The following is a 20,784-nucleotide window of genomic DNA, read 5'->3' as shown; positions in this document are numbered from 1 at the left end:
CACCTTTTATTTTTTTGTTTTTTATTACTATCCTTTCTGTGAAGGACAAATTACTTTGGTAAAATTCAGAAAGCATGAATTACTAGAAAAATGATCCTGTGCTTAAAGTTGCTGTCATGTCAAATTACTATAAAAGTTTTTGTATCAGGTAAGAACTATATATATATATATGTTTATATATATATGTGTGTGTGTGTGTGTGTGTGTTTATATATATATATATATATGTTTATATATATATATATATGTTTATATATGTGTGTGTATACACACACAAACATTTTATCTCAATATGTGTATATATACACATAGGTATTGCACATTTGTTTTAGAAGGAGGAAAAAAAGTACAGTTCCCTAGTTCTTCAAAACTCTCCCTCTGCTTTCAGGGAACACTAAATAGAAAAATGAAATCATGTTGACAGAAGGAAAGAAATCTGAAAAAAATCAACTTCTGTACTGTTTTTCAGGTTTTACATTGAGAGCATATCATTTTTAAAGGATAAAACTACTGTGGAGCTGTTTTTCCTGAATGCAAAGTCCTGTGTGCACAAGGTAAGGACCTGTGCTTGTTACATTCTTTGAATGACTGACTCCAGGAGAACAAGAGTTGGACGGAGTCTTGCTTCTGTTTTCATTTTCAAACTAATGGAAGAAGACCATAATCTTTTCTATCAATAGTGGCTACCCTACCAAAAAAATGGCAGCTTTTCTCGAATTCTGAGTGACTAAGCCAGTCGTCTGAAAAGGAGTCATGTTCATACGCAATCACCATTAGTTTAAATGCAGCCACCCCGCCACATGGAATGACTCAGAAGGACACAAAGGTGGGGCAGTCAGGGTTGTGACTGGAGCCTCAGGAAAGTCAGGCCAGAAATATTTTTAAACAGTGTATGGCCTGCCTTTTTCAAAAAACAGTATTCATAATTCAAAACTAGTATTATTTAGAGTCAGACTCTGCGTTTGATCTTGCACACTTGAGCCACCTTAGATGTAGGGAAAAGCCGCGCCTCTGCTCAGAGCTGTGCTTTAGAGCAGTGCCTCAGATACCTGTGGTGAAGGCTCACCTTTTATTTTTTTGTTTTTTATTACTATCCTTTCTGTGAAGGACAAATTACTTTGGTAAAATTCAGAAAGCATGAATTACTAGAAAAATGATTCTGTTCTTAGAGTTGCTGTCATGTCAAATTACTGTAAAAGTTTTTATATGAGGTAAGAACAATCATGACATCTATTTCAAAAAAGTAACAAAGTAACTTGGCCAAGGCCACGTCATTAATAAATGATGGAGGTGGAACTCCATATTCTAGATCTTTATGATTAAAGCTTATTTTCCTCCCCAACTCCTCATTCCCTCCCTGCTTTAGTTGTTAATTTTCTCTTCTCACACACCTAACATTTCTCAATCTTCGTTAAGTTCACTTAGTAAACGCTTGTAAGTAAAAATATACAGGATTTATTCTCTCAGTGTTTGTTTGAACTCCTTGCAGACTGGTAATCTGCAGCACCAGTCTGGGTTGCGTTTCTTCAGAGGCCTCTACTCTGGCCTCCTGAAACCATGCTCCACCTTCTACCTTATTGTACAGTGCTTAGGACATCAGAATCTGCGACCTGTACCCCATGTCTGCTTCTGAGGTCTGTGGGAGCCTCCTTTTTGGCTCTGTATTCCTGATACTGAACTGTCTATATGCATCTCTCTAAATCTAAGGGGTGGCCAGAGACAGCTGGATGGTGCCTTGCTTGGAAGAGAAAGGACAGGTTGGGGGACCTGGGTATGTAGGTTAGGGGACCTACAGTTATACTCTTTACCTAGTCCCTATAAATATAAAAGAGTGATGACTGCACATACACACTAATTTTATTTTGTGTGAAACTCAAAGGTTTTTCTGTTTTTTTTTTCTTTTTTTAACAGCTTTATTGAAGTATAATTGATTATACATATTTAAAATATTCGATACTATAAGTCTTGACATTTATATTATCCATGAAACAATCATCATAATCAAGATAATATACTCAGCAATCACAGATCTGCTTTTCCTCACAATAGATTAATTTTCATTTTCTGGAATTTTATATAAATGGAATCATATATATGTCATCTTTTTTTGTCTGGCTTCTTCTAGTAAGCGTAATTATTTTGAGATTTCTTTTTTTCCACATTATTGTGTATATCAATAGTCAATTCTTTTTCATGACTGTGTAGTATTCCTTTGTAAAAAATTGTTTGTTTACAAACCTTGATTGTTTATCTATTCACCTGTTGATGAATTTGGGGACTATTACAGGTTAAGCTGCTGTCACATTCATGTGAAGGCTTTTATGTGGACATATGCTTCCCCTCACACTTTCGTAAATAATTAGGAGGGGAAAGATTAAATCATATGATAGATACATGTTCAACTTTTTAAGGTGCTTCCAAACTGCTTTCTAAAGTGGATGCACTATTTTATTTTACCATCATCGTGTGTGAGAGTTCTAGTTCCTCCATATCCTTGCCAGCACTTAGTATGGTCAGTCTTTTTTCATTTTAGTCACTCTACTAGTATGCAGTGGTATCTCACTGTGGTTTTAAATGGAATTTGCTTATTGACTAATGATGTTGAGCATCTTCTTATGTGTTTATTTGGCATTGATATATCTTCTTTGTGAAGGGTTTATTCAAATATTTTGCTTATATTTTGGGGGTTGCTTGTTTTCTTAGTACTGAGTTCTGGGAGTTTATATATTATGGATACAAGTTATTTATCAGTTATATAAGCATTGCAAATACTTTCTCCCAGTCTCCTTGTCATTTCATTCTCTTAACAGTGTCTTTTGAAGAACAGACATTTTTATTTTGATGAAATCCAATTTATCAGTTAAAAAAAAAATGTGTTTTTAATATTGTATCTCAGAAATACTTGCCTAACCCAAGGTCACAAATATTATTTCCTGTTTTCTTCCAGAAGTTTTAGAATTTTAGATTATGCATTTAGGGTTGTGATCCATTATGAGTTAGTTTTTGTACATGATACTATGTATGGATTGAGTTCATTCTTTTGCATATAGATATTGAATAGTTCCAATTTACTGAAAAGTCTGCCCTTCCTCCATGGTATACCTTTGCACCTTTGTCAAAAACCCATTGTATATATGTGTGAGTTTCTGTATTTTCCGTCCTGTTCATTCATCTATTTGTTTACTTTTATACCAATAACATACTGTTTTGATTGTTGTTGTCGTTGTTGTTATATGCCATCGAGTCATCTTTGACTCATAGCGACTTATGTAAAACAGAATGAAACACTGCCCAGTCCTGTGCCAGCCTCATGATTCCTACTATACCTGAGCCCATCGCTGCAACCATTGTGTCAATCCATCTCGTTGAGGGCCTTCCCCTTTTTCATTGACCCTCCACTTTACCAAGCATGACATCCTTCTCCAGAGGACGATGATCCCTTCTGACAACATGACTAAAGTAGGTGAGATGAAGTCTGGCCACTCTCACTTCCAAGCAGCATTCTGGCTACATTTCTTCCAGCCCAGATTTGTTGGTTCTTTTAGCAGTCCGTGGTACTTTCAGCATTCTTCACCAACACCGCAACTGAAAAGCATGGACTCTTCTTCAGTCTTCCTTATTCATTGTCCAGCTTTCACATGCATATGAGGCGATTGAAAATACCATGGCTTGAGTTATGCACACCTTAAGTCTTCAAGGAGACATCTTTGCTCTTCAGCACTTGAAAGAGGTCTTTTGCAGCACATTTGCCCAATTCAGTATGTCGTCTGATGTCTTGACTGCTGCTTCCATTGGTGCTGGTTGTAGGACCAAGTAATATGAAGTCTTTGACAACTTCACTCTTTTCTCCATTTATTGTGATGCTGCATATAGGTCCAGTTGTGAAGATTTTTGTTTTCTCTATATTGAGGTGTAATCCATACTGTAGACTGTAGTCTTTAGTCTTCATTAGTAAGCGCTCCAAGTCTTCCTAACTTTCAGCAAGCAAAATTGTATTGTCTGCATATCTCGGGTTATTCATGATACTTCTTCCAATCCTGATGCTACATTCTTCTTCACTGTTTGGATTACTGCAGCTTAAAGTGTCCTGAAATCAGTACAACTTCCAACTTTGTTCTTTTTTTTTTTTCCAAAATTGTTTTTCTTATTGTAGGATTTTTGCATTTCCAAGAGAATTTTAGAATCAGCTTGTCTATACCTACCCCCAACAAAAGAAGCCTGCTGAGATTTAGATTAGGATTGCTACAGATTAGAATCTGTAGCTCAACATGGGGAGAATTGACCTATTAATACTACTGAGTTTTCAACTATTTAGATGATTTATTATTTAGATATTTTAAAATTTATCTCAGCAGTATTTTATATGTGTTAGTGTACAGATATTTTATCAGATTTATCCGTGGTGTTCCATATTATTTGATGCAATTTTAAATGGTATCATTATATTCAATTTCTGAATGTTTATTGCTAGTATATAGAAATACAACTGATTTTTGTATATTGACTTTTATCCTATAATGTTGTTAAACTCACTTATTACATCTGGTAGCTTTTTTGTAGATTCATACCAGATTTTCTTCATAGATGATTACATCATCTGCTAATAAATATTGGGCTCTGGTGGCATAGTGCCTAAGGTATTTGACTGCTAACCAGAAGGCTGGTGGTTCAAACCCACTAGCTGCTCCGTGGGAGGAAGACAAAGAAATCTATTTCTGTAAAAATGTATAGCCTTGGAAACCCAATGGGGGTTGCTGTGAGTTGTGATCAACTTTGTGGCATTAAGTTTGGTTTTGTATAGTTACCATTCCCTTGTTCTTCATTCTCTTTGTGTAGATCTATAATTCTGTTTGATATAATTTTATTTCAGCCTGAAGGTCTTCCTTTAGCATTTCTTACAGTGTGAGTTTGCTTGTGATGAATTCTTTTAGTTTATGTCTAAAAATGTCTTTATTTTCCTTCATTTTTGAAAGATGTTTCACTGAGAGTAGAATTTTATATTGGCAGGATTGTGGGGTTCCTGCCCCCAATATTTATAGATATTGTTTCATTATTTTCTTGCTTGCATTGCTTCTGATGAGAAATTTACTGTCAATCTTATCTTTTTGCTTCTGTACATAGTGGGTTTTTTTTCCTGGCTACTTTTAAATTTTTTGCTTCTTCACTGCCTTGTGAAATTAGGTTATAGCATGCCTTGGTATATTCTTCATTCTTTCTTATGGTTGGCATTTATGGAGTATCTTGGATTTGTGAGTTTATAGTTTTCATCAAATGTGAACATTTTTTAAAAATATATTTTATTTTGTTTTAGGTGAAAGTTTACATGGCAAATTAGGTTCTATTTTTTAACTATTTTTTATAGTTAAATTGTTCTTCCACATTGGTTACAGTTTTCACAATGTGTTAACATTCTCATTATTTCCATTCTGTTTGTTCTGTTTCCATTGATCTAGCTTCCTTTCCCATCTTTGCTTTGGGATGTTGACCATTTGGTTTCATATAGTGGATTGTTGAAGGGAGCACATTACTCACAGGTGATATTGTTTACTTTATAAGTCAATCTATTATTTGGCTGAAAGGTGACTTCTAGAAATAGTTTAAGTTCAACTTCAAAGGGTGTCTTAGGGCAGTAGTCTCAGGGGTCTCTCTAGTCTCTATTGGTCCAGTAGGGCTGGCTGTTTTTTAGGAATTTGAATTTTGTTCTATATTTGTTTTCCTATTTGATCCCGGACCTTCTATTGTGTCCCTGATCAGAATGGTTGTCAGTGGTAGCCAGGCACCATCTAGTTGTCCTGGCCCAAATGTGGAAATCTTTCAGGCATTATTTCTTAACTATTTTTTCTGTCCCCATCCCTGCCTCTTTTGCAGACTACAGTTGCACATATCTCCAGCAGCTTGAAGTTTTCCCACAGTGCAGTGATGTTCTTTCTTTTTATTTACTTCTTTTTTTCCATGTTTAGTTTGGTTATTTACTACTGCTGTGTCCTCAAGTTCAATAACTTTCATTTTGCCGTCTAATCTGTCACTAATCCCATCTAGTGCATTGTAGATTTTATCTCTTGAAGCTTGATTTGGGTCTTATTTACATCTTACATGGTTAGCAGTCAAATGCCTATGCATTGCACCACCAGAGCTCTCTTTGAACATATGAAATACAGCTAATACAGTGATCGTAACTATTTTGTCCTTATTCTAGTATCTGTCAGTTTTGAATGATTGACTTTCCATATGAGTCATAGTTTCCCACTTCTTTTCATGCCTGGAAATATTTGATTGGATGCTAGACATTGTTAAGTTTAACTTTTTGGGTGCTGTATACTTTTTAACTGCTAACCAGAAGGCTGGTAGTTCAAACCCACAAACTACTCCTCGGAAGGAAGATTGGGCAATCTACTTCCGTAGTGATACTGCCTCAGAAACCCAAGGAGGGGTCACTATGAGTCAGATCTGACTCGACAGCAGTGAATTTGGTTTTGGGTTTGTTTGTTTTTTTTAATATTCTTGAACTTTGTTCTGGGATCCAGTTTAGTTACTTGGAAACAGCTTGACTTTTTTCCCGGGTCCTGTGTTTGTGATTTGTTAGGGAGGCCCAGAGCTCATTCTAGAGTTAATTATTCCGCATTACTGAGGCAAGACTTTCCTGAGCACTCTACTCAGTGCCCCATGAATTATAAGTTTTTCCTGTCTGGCTAGTGGGGAAAAGGCACCATTTCTAGCCCTGTGTGAGCACTGAGCAGTCTTTCCTCTCATCCTTCAGGAAGGTCTCTCCTCAACCTGGGGTAGGTAGGTTTCTTCCTGCACACGTAATGATCAGTACTCTGCTGAAGATTTAAGGGAGACTCTCTGCACATCTCAAGGGTTCACTCACTGTACAGCTGCTTCCTCTCTGATACTCTGCAAATTCTATCTGATTTGATCTTCTCAGTTTCCAGAACCATCTTCTGAATTAAAAGAGTCCACCATGTTTTGTCTGTGTTTTCTCCTCCCTATACCACAGCCTTCTCATGGGAAACCCTCTCATGGCAATACGTTGGGACAATCATAGAGCTCACCTTATTCACGGTTCACTGCCCTTCGTTGCTTGGTGGTCAGTGTTTTGAAAACTATTGTTTGTGTGTGTGTGTGCATTTTCTTAAAGTTGTTTTGGATAGGAACATAAATCTAATCCCTCTTATTCCATCTTGGCCAGAAACAGAAATATTCATGTAAGAGTTTTTGTCTAGGTCTTTAGGAAAATGAAATGTCCCCAGAATCAAAACTTTATTATAGCCTCTCTTTTCTAGGATTTGGGCTTCCCTAAGAACTCCAAGGGTTGGCTGATGAGTAGACACTTATATAGCAAATCCAGCATTTACTGAGATAGGAGAACATTTCATAAACCATAGTTGGTCATCATCTCCTATGTGGACAAGTACAACTATTCCTTGTGATGTTTTTCACTGCCTAGCTGGCCATGATCCAATGAAATACCCTCCTTCATTTCTTGTTTCCTCTGTTGCTAACACAAAGAAAGTTAGGATGCAAACTTGAGCTTGTGATATTTCTCTAGTAGCTTCCTATGATAAATTCTGTTGGTCTTGAAGGAGTAATAAAAAGCAGAATTTCTTTTTCCTTTTAAATTCTACTACATCTTTTGAATATCAGATCCTGGGAGCTGTTTTTTGAATGGGAATGTTTTATAACATGTCAAAGAATTTAGAACTTTTATAAAATATAAAATTTTAAGGCATTATGACCTTTGGGATCTTTTTTTTTTTTTTTTTTTAATGCAGTTGTGGGAATCTAGTATTGAATGTTTTCTATCTAAACAATATGGAATGGCTGGTAACAAACAATCCCAAGAGATATTATAAGCTCAGATAGATAATAAAATGATAACAGCGTCAGATAGCTGTTTGGTAAAGCAGCTCTCAGGTTATTTCTTAAGTATGGTTCAGTGGTGGAATTCTTACCTTCTGTGCAGCTGACACCTGTCTGTCAGTGGAGGTTTACATGTTGTTATGATACTGAACAGATTTCAGTGGAGCTTCATTTTAACTCCAGACTAAGATGCACTAGGAAGAAAGTCCTGGTGATCTAATTCTGAAAATCAGCCAATGAAAATGCTATGAATCACAATGGTCCTATCTGCAACTAATCACAGATATGGCAGGGGACCAGCAGTGTTTCGTTCCATTGTACACGAGGTCACCATATGGCAGGGTCTTACTAGATGGCAGCATCACCAACATGGTTACTTAACATTCCACATTAGGAATATCATCTGAACCCAGCCACAGGAGTAAATAACTTTTATGAGAACATAGTTCCAGCTGTAGAACACATGTAGGGGTATTGTTGATTGGCAAAAGTGAGTCACTGGTTGTTGGTAGCTACAATTAAATCAGGACTCACTGCTAGATCTGAAAGTATCTTCCAAACTGAGCAGAAGAGGTTCTCTCACCTGCCCTCAGTGACATACTGAACATCTCTAATAACCACACACTCACAAACACACACACACACACGTGTTTCTTCCTCCCTGCCAGACAGCTTTCCGCTACTGCTAATTCCATCCACTGAGGATGGAAACATAAAAGCAGGAAGAGATAGCTCTTATTTCCAAACACTGACAAAGCCACAATACCTTTTCACTTGCTTGGTTAGAAAGAAATATGACTTGTTGGTACAACCACTATGGGAAAAGGTATGGTGCATCCTCAAAAAACTAGAAATAGAAATACTATATGATCCAGCAATACCCCTAGGTATAGGCCCTAAAGAAGAGCAGTGACATGAATAGACACATGCACACCCATATTCATTGGAGCATTATTCATAAGAGCAAAAAGATGAAAACAACCTAAATATCCATCAACAGGTGAATGGATAAACAAATTGTGGTACATACATACAATGGAATACTACATAACAGTAAAGAATAATAATGATAGAGAGATGCAAACCAAAACAACAATGAGATATCATCTCACCCCAGCAATAATAGCAAAGTTCAACACGTCAGAAAATAACAAATGCTGGCGAGGTTGCAGAGAGATTGGAACTCTTGTGCACTGCTGGTAGGATTGTACAACCATTGTGGCAAATGGTATAGCATTTCCTTAAAAAACTGGAAATAGAACTACCATTTGACCCAGCAATTCCATTACTAGGAATATATCCTAAAGAGGTGAGAGAGAGCGCATGGACAGACATATGTAAATGTATGTTCATTGCAGCACAATTCACTATAGCAAAAAGATGTAAACAACCTAAATGCCCATCAACAGTTGAGTGGATAACCAAATTATGGTACATGCACACAAAGGAATACTAGGCTACATTAAAGAACAATGAGGGATACGTGAATCATCTCATAACATGTATGAACCTGGAGGACATTATGCTGAGTGAAATAAGTCAATCACAGAAAGACAAGTAAGTACTGTATGAGCCCATTACTGTAAAAAGACAAAGAAAGGATTGCTGGGGAAACAGAACTCATTTTGTAGGTTTCTGGGATGGGGAGGGAAGAAGAGGGATTAATTTTGGGCTAGTTGGGGCCCACATGTGGGTAAGGCAAGGGATGTATGGAAAGGAACTGTGACTACCATAATAACATTAGGAAATGGGAGGACACTGAATTGTGCACATAAGAGATAGACGACAGATGCTAATACCAACCAATGTGTCCACAATACTGCATTGCCATTAACACCAAACACCAGGCTGTAGATAAACACATAAACACCTGAGAGGATCAGAAGGGGGTCAGTGAACAGAAGTATACTCTAGACTAAGGATAGATTCAGCTGAGGCTAATCTTGCACAGACACCAGTGATACAAAATACCTGCAGTCCTTTCAGAAACAATAGAAGACAGACACAGAGTAATCCCTCACAGACAACCAGATACTATGGGAGAAAGATCCAATAGATCTACCGCCTCAGGACCATAGTCCTGGGGGACACCAGGCTCAGTTGGCACAACAAAATACATAAATGCCTTGCTCCACATCCTACATTGGTGAGTAGTGACTGGGGTCTTAAAAGCTTTCAAGCGGCCATCTAAGATGCACCTAACGGTCTCCTAGTGTCAGAAGTAAAGAGGAATGCAAAAAAAAAAAGCAAGGGAATTTGGAAACAGTCAGTCATAGGACATGATGGCCTTGAGACCAGAAGAACTAGATGGTGCCTGGCTACCAGTGCCAACCACTCAGGAAAGGATCAAATCTGGAGACCCTGGATAGAGTGGGAGGAAAAAATATAGAACAAAATCCAAAAACTCAATAATGACCAGAATTACTGGTGAGAGGAAGGCTGATGAGACCCCCAATACTATGGCCTGGAATTCATTCTGTGCCTGGAATAAAACACACCCCCAGGGGTGCCCTCTCAGCCCAATAGTTAACAAGATGTACATGCAGACCACTCAACCCAGGATGACGCACCCACATACTCTATGGTAATACATTCCTTGGAGCATTAGACCATGGGGCACCAGAGGGGCAACATTCACATTGAGGAAATGCAGGACAAACAGGAGTGCATTAATTTGAGGGACCAGGGGGAGGGTTACTGGGCAGGGAGAGGAGGAAACTGGGTAAGGGTTGGGCATGGTAAATGGGGAGTGAAACTAAACGTACACGTAATGTAGAATGTAAAGCAAGCTCTTAACATAAAATAAAGAATAATGATGAGTCTGTGAAACATAACCTGGATGACTCTGGAGGACATTGTGCTGAGTGAAGTAAGTCAATCACAAAAGGACAAATATTTTATGATACCACATTTATAAAAAATTAAGACTAGATTTACACACAGAAAGTGATGTTCCTTGATGGTTACCAGGGATGGGAGAGCGAGGGGAGGAAAATCACTTACTAGATAGTAGACATATTCTGGTGAAGGGAAAGGCAATACACCATATGAAGGAAGTCAGCACAACATGACCAAGATAAATGAAGACACTGAGATGTATGAGAGAATAAAGGACAACTACAAAAAATGCTATAACATATACAACAACAGTACTAACAACCAAAAGTTTGTGAGTGGTTACATAGGTAGATGTGTATGCTATATAGTTGTGGGAGGATGTATGGGAGTATATATGCCTACATATGTTTTCATAAAATTCAGCCTCATGACTATGTAATTTGTGGACATTTGGCATCATATATACATATCTGTATGTGCTTCAGATATATTCATCGATAAAATAGAGCACATGGGTGCACAGTTATGAAAAACTCTTAGACATATCCAGACACCTCATGCGATGAGTTATTGGACTTCAAGGCTAAGGACCGTCATCTCAGGAGACATCTAGGTCAATCTAAGATATGACTGTTGGTCTCTTCCTGCCTGGAACAAAGGAGAGTAAAAGAAACTAAAGATGCAAGGAAGCAATTAGTCCATAGGAACCCAGGCGAACCACAGCCTCCTCTGTCCTGAGACAAGAAGTAGATGGTACCCAGCCACCACTATCAACCATTCTGGCCAGGGACACAACAGAAGGTCTATATGCAACAAAACTCAAATTCATATCAAAGACCCGACTTACTGGACTGACAGAGATTGGAGGAACCCCCAAGACTGTCACCCTAAGACACCTTTTAACCTGGAACTGGAGCCACTCCCAGAAATCGCCTTTCAGCCAAATAATAGATTGGCCTATAAAATAAGCAATAACCTCTGTGATGAATGTACTCCTTAGAACAATCAACTATACGAGACCAAATGGGCAACATTTGCCCAAAGGCAAAGAGGAGAAAGCAAGGAGGGACGGGAAGACTGGAGGGACGGGAAACAGAGAAGGCAGAGTGGAATTGGGGAGAGTGTTGGCACATTGTAGGGATTGAAACCAATGTCATGGAACCCTTTATCTATGAATTACTGAATGGGAATCTAATTTGCTGTGTAAATTTTCACCTAAAGCACAATGAGTGTTTGAAAAAAAAAAAAGAAAAGAAAAAGAAAGAAAGAAATGTGACTTGTGATAAGGTTTAATATAGTGCTGAAGCTCTGCATGGATATATAAATGGATTTATAGTCACAAAATACAGCCTCACGAGTATGTCATTTGAAACACTGAGTGGTTTCCAATGGTTTCCAACAGCCCATACTACATAGAGAATAAGCAGTTAGTGACACATAAATGTGTTGAAAGAAATATTGTTCCTCATTTCTAAGTTTGGGGATCCAGGGTATCCAAAAATAACTTTTTGCTTTTGTTTACTGTGTAATTCTTATAGCTACCTGGTAGCATAGTGGCTAAAGCACTTGACTGCTAACCAGAAGGCTGGCGGTTCAAACCCACCAGCCACTCCTCGGAAGGAAGGTTGGGCAATCCTACTTCCGTAGTGATACTGCCTCGGAAACCCAAGGAGGGGTCGCTATGAGTCGGGGCCGACTCGACGGCACATAACAACAACAACAACAACCTGTATATACAGTCTGGCACAAATTGACATTAAATGAATAGTTGACTAACTCAATAAATGAATGGATGTGGTTGATAAACAAACCTTGTTTCCCGAGAGGGTAATCTTATCTGGTGTTTAATTTTGGTTGGGGAAAACACATGAAAATATCTAAATTCACTGAAAAATTGAACACCCAAAGTGCTGAAAAAAAATAATCTCAGGGTATGAATAAGTAATATTGTAGTTAATTCTAACTACAAATTGCATATCCTCTTCAGAAAATAAGAATGATTCTCTAAAGGAGAACATTTCATGGGTAGTCTAACAAACCAAAACCAAACTCACTGCCATCGAGTCGATTCGACTCATAGTGACCCCTCCTTGGGTTTCCAAGGTGGTATCTCTATGGAAGTAGATTGCCCAATCTTCCTTCCTAGGAGTGGCTAGTGGGTTTGAACTGCCAGCCTTCTGGTTAGCAGTCAGATGCCTTAGGTACTACGCCATCGGAACATGTGTTTTTTTAAAAAATCAAAAATCCACTTGATTTTTCTTCAGTTATTTAGATGCTAATAGCAGTCCTGTAGACAACTAGTTCTGGTAGACTACAGGTATGAAGCAATGATGGATAAGCCAAATTCAAGGTCTAGAGCTAAGTACATGTAAAAGCCTTTATTAAGCAATTATGTATTAAGTGCCTCCCCCTTGTTTGAGGCTGTTTCTAACTGGAAATGCTCTGAGAATTTCTTGGTTTTTCTTCTGGTATTTTAAGTTCCAATTTAAACATTGATGAAAATGGGTTTTGTTCTTGAAAAACATCTATGTGACAAAACCCAGTTTAATGTATGCCTACCCACCAGCCACTCCTCGGAAGGAAGATGGGGCAATCTACTGTAGTGATACTGCCTCAGAAACTCAAGGAGGGGTCGCTATGAGTCGGGTCCGACTTGACAACACATAACAACAACAACAACAATCCTTGTAAAGAATGATCACGTAGTTCTGTTTCCTGCCCTCCATGACCCACTATAACTTGGAATGTGAGAAAATTCACTAGAAATCAGAATTTGTTTTGATTTTGACAAGGAAATGTAATGGTAAGGAAAGATCTCAGGGGAAAGACCACCTTTGGGCTGTACCAGCTGTGTGATCTTGGGAAAGGATTTAACCTCTCTGAGTCGCTGTTTTCAACTTTGAAAATACTGCAGTGAGATTAGGTCAGCAGTTGCCACCGTGTGACCTATGACTTCCTCTACCAGATTTACAACAAATTCTTATTTTTAATGAGCAGGCTCCTGTCCCTGTGCCACTGTCTAGACCACAGAATGAAAACTCAGGGAGGTGGGTTGGGTGGAGCTGGAAATCAACCTTCCAGCAAGGTTCTCAAGCAATTGTCCTGTACACTTAACTTGAAGAACCACTGGATTTTCTGCATGTTAAATAAGCACTTCCCATGAATCTGATGACCTTTCCATAGACCTCAATTTGAGAGAAAGGAAAGCAAGGTTCAGAGTCAAGACTGTAGAAAGAAGACTTTTCAGTTCTCCCCTTCATTAGCCAGTTGTCAAATTGACTCCATCTCGTAGAAACCCCTTGTGTGTCAGAGTAGAACTGTGCCCTGTAGGGTTTTCAGTGGCTGATATTTTGCAAGTAGATCACAGGGCCTTTCTCCCAAGGCACCTCTTTTTTTTTGGGGGGGGGGGTGAAGATTTACAGAGCAAATTCACTCTCCATACAGCAGTTCACATTACTTTGTCTCATGTCATTGACCACAGTTTACCACAATGCAACAGCTCCCCTCCCACTACTCCCCATAGTTACTTCTTCCCAGTGTCCATCCCTCCATACTCTCCTGCCCCCTGAGCTGTCTCCCTGTGCATAAGCAGCCCTTCCTTCTCGCATAATTGTTCTCTCCAGAGCGTGTGTCTACTTGAGGTAAATGTTTAACTCACATGCCAAGGCACCTCTTGGTAGAATAGAACATCCAACCTTTTAGTTAGCCGCCAAGCTCATTAAGTGTTTGCAACACCCCGGGACTCCTCCCCTTTTTTAACTCACTGCCGTCAAGTCAATTCCAACTCATAGCAACCCACATTGGGTTTCCAAGGCTGTAAATCTTTCCAGAAACAGACTATCTCATCTTCTCCCACAGAGCAACTGGTATGTTCAAACCACTGACATTTTGGTTAGCACCAGATGCCTTAACCTCTATACCACCAGAGCTCCTTCCCATCATTACTAGCAGTTAAAAAGAAAGAAGCTTCACAAGAGGTACAGACAACAAAGATAAACCCTTTTATATATACATATACTGCATTGTCAGTGACAACAAACATTAATCTATGGGTAACTAGATGGGTAGGCTGAGTGATCAAGTATGTCCAGGCAAAAGGGAATATACCCATGACCATATATAAGGCTAGCAGATGATATTTCTACATACGCATTTGTATGTGCTATGATAATGTCCAAATATATAACAGAGCTAACCAGGGGCAAAGTTATGATAACTTCTTGACCACAGCCAACAACCCTGAGGGGGCGATTACTTATACCTGTGGGCTCAGAACCATGGTTGCAGGGGACATCAAGCTCAAATGGCATAACATACTACACAAAAATATTGTTCTACATCGTACTTTGGTGAGTAGCAACTGGGGTCTTAAAAGTTTGCAAATGGCCATTTAGATGCAATAATGGGTTTCTTCTCATCCAGAGCAAAGAAGAATGAAGAAAACCAAAGACACATGGAAACAATTAGTCTAAGGGACTAGAAGACCATGTGATCCTCAGCCTGTATGACCATGAGACCAGAAGAACTAGATGGTGCCTGGCTACCACTGTCAACCACTCGGAAGGTGATCTGTGTAGGAGATCCTGGATAGAGAGGGAGAACAATGTGGAACAAAACTCAAAATCATTAAAAAAAAAAAGGGGGGGGGGACCAGGTTTGCTGGTCTGATGGAGCCTGGTGGAACCCCTGAGACTATAGCCCCTAACTGCCCTTCAGGTCTGGAATTGAACCCATTCCCGTGGCTTCCTGCCAAACAAATGATGGATGTATGAGCTGAACATTTGCATAAAGCAGATACATTCCTTAGAGAGATCAGTCATGGGAGAACAGAAGGGCTGTGTATGCACAGGGAGACAACTCAAGGGGCAGGAGTGTATGGGAGGGAAAGGCACAGGGAAGAGGTGGCTATGAGGAAGAAGTGGGAAGAGAGCTGTTGCAGTGTGGGAGATTGTAGTCAATGTCATGAGGCAAAGTGTATGTGAACTGCTATATGGAAAATGAATTTGTTCTGTAAACTTTCACCCAAATCACATTAAGATTTTAAAATTTTGCAAACAGCCATTTAGATGCAACAATAGGTCTCTCCTTGTCCAGAGCAAAGAAGAATGAAGAAAACCAAAGACCCATGGAAGCAACTAGTCTAAGAGATTAATAGACCATGTGATCCTCAGCCTGTATGACCATGAGACCAGAAGAACTAGATGGTGCCCGGCTACCATGGTCAACCACTTGGAAAGGGATCAGTGCAGGAGATCCTAGATGCAGTGGGAGAAAACTCAAAATCATGAAAAAAAAAAATAAAAGACCTGGTTTACTGGTCTGATAGAGCCTGGTGAGACATCCGAGACTATGGACCCTAGTTACCCTTCACGTGCAGAACTGAAATCACTCCTGTGTCCTCCAGCAAACAATAGACAAGCATATAGGGTGAACATATATGTCAGGTAGATACACTACTTAGAGCAATCACTCATGGGAGAACAGAATAACAGTGTTTGCACAGGGATAGCTCAAGGGGGAAGGATTGCATAGGAAAGACACAGGGAACAGGTAACTATAGGGAGGAAGTGGGAAGAGTGCTGGTACTTTGTGGGAATTGCAGTCAATGTCATGAAACAAAAATGTGTATGAACTGCTGTATGGAAAATGAATTTGCTCTGTAAACTTTCACCAAATCACAATAAAAATAAATAAGTTTTACAAGTTCAAATTAAAAACAAGCAAGCCAAAACTCAAACCCCAAACCAAATCCATTGCCACTGAGTCAATTCAGACTCATAGTGACCATATAGGACAGAGTAAAACTACCACAGAGGGTTTCCAAGGCTGTAAATCTTTCTGGAAGCAGACTGCCTCATCTGTCTACCATGGAGTAGCTCGTGGGTTCAAACTATGCACCTTCTGGTGAACAGCTAAATGCTTTTTCCACTGCACCAACAGGAGGACAAAAATTGATTTTCAGCCCTGAGATTTATGGGAACAAAAGGAATCTCCAAAGAGACTTCTCCAGACATTTTTTCTGTGTAGGCACTATACTAAGTAGACATTTAATTACATTTGATTCTCAGTATGTGGTTAATATGCTTGGCTGCTTGCTGAAAGGTTGGAGGTTCAAGTCCACCCAGAGGCACCTCAGAAAAAAGGCCTGGCAATCTACCCCCAAAAATCAGCCATTGAAAACCACAGTTCCCCTCTGTACACAAGATCTCTGGGAATGACTTGACAACAACTGGTTGTGGGTAACCCATGCGGAAGAAAAGTTAGGATCCACTTTTACTAATAAAGGAACTGAGACAGAGAGAGTTTAAGCAGTTTACATAAGGTCAGACAGCTAGTAGGTGGGAGAAATGTCCTTGATCAGTTATACCAGCAGGAGACCCTGGCCCTTACAAGCACTTCTTATTTGTCTCAGCTTCCTCTTAGTCATTAATCCTGGGATAGGAAAAGTGTCTTCGGTAATTACGTTGCCAAGGCTGTTTTCCTCAGTGCTTACAGAGGAGGCAAGTGACAACACCTAATGTGTTGAATAGATAAGATTTGCTAAACACGTACTGTGTATATTAATTCATCAGTTCTCAGTCTAACCCTATTAGGGAAGTACTATTATTGTCTCCCATTTTACAAATGGAGATACTGAGATGCAAAGGTTAAGTAACATGCACAAGATCACATAGTTGATCAGTGGGAATAGCTGGGATTCAACCCAGGCAGCAGGACACCAGAGTCTATGAGTTGAACTGCTACACATACTGCCTCCTCAGTGGATGAGTACCTGCTGCACATGGGGGAGGCATACTCCTGGCATCCAAAGTTTCAGCTCCCATTTTTTACTTAATTCTGAACATTGTTTTATTTACTGATACTTTTTGTATAAGGGGGTTAATAATACATATCTGTATGTTAGGGGTCAAGTGGCCTCTCTGGATGGGCCAGGGCTGAAGGACCATGTCTAAGAGGATGTTTTAGGAGTTGATTAGCACTCATTTTGGAACAGAATTTACTGCAGGGTTTGGAACTGCCCATATGGGTCAGTTGTTCTGTGGGGCATGCGAGCTGTTGTTAGAGTCGTTGTTCCAGTGAGGGCTCTTGAACCTGTTTGACTTCCTTGGTGAGAATGCAAAGGGGCACACCTTACCTTCTCAAAACAACCACCCATGCCAGGTGATGAAATGTGGAAATGCCAAAACTCAAGAGGGAACGCCAGAAACAGTACGAGGGCTGCGGACATCCTGGTACCTGCTGGGAAAAGCCTAAACACGTGAAATGGAATTGAAGGCTCATCTCAGTTATTATGTTTGGAGACCTCCTTGACAACATCTATCAGCCAATATTTACCTCTCCCTCCTTTTTTTTTTTAATCACTGATTTAAAGACATGCTTGGAATAGTAAACAAGTATTAGCCACCTTCCTTTTTTGGCGTATATAAAATTACGATAATAATGGAAATACAGAAAAATGTGGAGAAGTCAGCGGGCTTCATGAGGTGCTCTGTGGCAGAGATCACACACAGCCTCAGCTCCCTCCTCTGCACTGTAGGGAGAAGGAGGAGGAAAGCTTGGAGGTGGAGGTTGACCTTGGCTGACAGTTTAAGTGTCAGGCACTGGTTTTTAAGTGCTTTTTATGTATTAACTCATTTAACACTCACAACAACCATACTGTTCTTTATCACTACTTTAACAAATGAGGAAATGGGGTTATAAATAAATTTGACCAAGGTTAAACAGCTCATTAGTAGTAGAGTGATCAGAGGCAGGCAGTCTGGCTCCAGAAGCTTTATTTGCCTTTTTTGATTCACTTAATTGGTGAAAACAATTACCGTGCTTAGCTGCTAACTGAAAGGTTGGAAGTTTGAGTCCAGAGATACCTCAGAAGAAAGGTCTGATTATCTACTTTCAAAAAATCAGACATTGAAGACCCTGTGAGCAGTTTTATTCTGTCACTCAGGGGTCGCCATGAGTTGGAGTCAGCTCCATCGTAATTGGTTTGGTAATCATTCAACTAAAAAGGTGTTGTGTATTTAGTAAGAGTCAGGTCTCTAATAAGTGTTGATAAACATTATCAGCATAATATTTAACACATAGTATCTTCCTGTGGCCTGTCCTCAATCTTGTGGTGTTTTTTTTTTTTCATGTGTGTATGTTTGTGTAGGATCACTGAGTCAAAATCAACTCAACAGCACACAAAAACATCATGCATGTATGTTTATTTTAAAAAGAATGAGGTTCATGGCACTTTCTAAGACATAATATTTCTGAAAGATCCCAGGGATCCTACAGAACCTGAGTATACCCAGAATTCTTTGATGTTCCTTGTTACTCTTTACTAAAATTGTATAAGAAGAAATTTAGAACCTTTTCCTGGCTCCACCAATAGGAGAAATCTAACAAACACAATTAGGATTTTGTAATTAAATACACACATTGTAACTTTTATCTAAGGCTCTAAACTGTCTTATGATCATAAGATTTTACCATGTCAAAAACAATGAAAAATACTGAATATTAAATTACCCATTTTTGGAAATTCACCACGTGCCATGACATATTCAAGGCTTCAAAAAGTCCCTCAATACGCAAATCAGTTTGATGTTGTTTAACCAATATTTTCCAAACTTAACTCACATGAAATTCTTTCTTCAAGCAACACTTTTTAATGAACTGCTGCTCACACTTTTGAAAACGCTTTTTTAGATATAACTATATCCTTAAGAAATAAAGCAAAAAAAGGCAACTGTAAGCCATTCTGGGTGTTGCCCTATTTTAGATCTGGCCTCAGAACAAAACCTAGATCAATTTTGATTCCTTAAACAAAGCATCTCAGGAATCACTCGTAAAATGTTGACCTGGGTCTCAAACCACTTAGAACCTCCTCTGCTTAAAGCTTATGAGGTGTAGATAGCATGCCAAAATGGAGGACAGCGGCAATAATGGTTTAGTAGATTTCACTGCCCTTTCTATTCTTTTCTAATAAGTACTTATCTCTTTGTATTTTAAATAAATGTGGAAATACACATGAGACAAACATTAGTAATCCTGTGTAAAAGGAGAGTTTTGCAAGACATTCAACCCCACTTATTTTTATCCTCCCTCATACCCCATTTTTTGACCAAGACCTTCTTAGGTGTGCCCTTTTATTAGCAGACTTGGTCAGGGATGAGTCCCAGCCTATCACCCAAAGGCGTGCTCTGAGAGCGATAGACACGTTGCATAATGTCCTCAGTACCGTAAGGCTAATTTGCATCTGAGCGTGTGAACCTAAAGGCTCCAAGGCTCTCTCAAAAGCCAGTGTGGTTATCCTGTGGCTTCCAGCCAAACTGTAGACAAGCATATAAGGTGAACATTTACACCAGGTAGGTACACTCCTTAGAACAATCAACCATGGGAGATCAGAAGGATAGTGTTTGCACAGGGAGATAGCTTAGAGGGCAGCAATGCATAGAAAGGACACAGGGAAAAGGTAACCACAGAGCGGAAGTGGGAAGAAAGTGGTTACGTTATGGGGACTGCAATCAGTGTCATGAAACAAAATATGATGAAGTGTTGAATGGACAATGAATTTGCTCTGTAAACTTTCACCCAAATCATGACTTAAAAAAAAAAAAAAGGTCATGTGGGTAGAAACTGTTGACTGGGAACCTATTTTGCTGCATAAACATTCACAGAAAATACAATAAAATATTATTTTTCTAAAAAAAAAACAAAAACCCATGGGATTTTGGAGGACAGTTTGGTGATAGTCATTAATATTAAGTGCATTTCTTTTCACCAGCACTCCATTTACATCAAGGAAATGACCCCATGGAAGATTTTACTGAAATAGAAAAAGATAAACATAAAAATATTTTTGCATTATTATTTCTAATAGTAGGAAACTGGAAATTGCCTGAATACTCTTCAACAGGAGTTTACTCAATAAATTACAGATTATTTATATGATAGAATAGTGTGCAAGCACTAAAAACAAACAAACAATAATATGGAATAACTCTCCTTCTCTGACATGGGGACATGTCCAAAATATATTGTTAACCTTAAAATGAATCAAGTTAACAGAATAATAAATATAGTTTGATTCTTTTAAAATAT

General features: G+C 38.9%; 1 protein-coding gene across 1 annotated transcript in view; it reads left to right on the top strand.

Annotated features, from left to right (window-relative positions):
* Window positions 1–20,784, top strand: part of FRMD4B (FERM domain containing 4B) — a 294,915-nt gene that overhangs the window by 145,010 nt on the left and 129,121 nt on the right. Inside the window, 1 exon segment of the mRNA XM_007946064.2 lies at window positions 470–554. Within this exon segment, the coding sequence (XP_007944255.2) occupies window positions 470–554 (85 nt within the window).

This window comes from Orycteropus afer, unplaced genomic scaffold (genome assembly GCF_000298275.1).
Source record: "Orycteropus afer afer isolate SDZICR_OR568_19922 unplaced genomic scaffold, OryAfe1.0 scaffold00149, whole genome shotgun sequence".
Taxonomy (NCBI): Eukaryota; Metazoa; Chordata; class Mammalia; order Tubulidentata; family Orycteropodidae; genus Orycteropus; species Orycteropus afer.
Note: the sequence above shows the minus strand (reverse complement) of the source record. Positions and strands in the feature narration are given on the sequence as shown.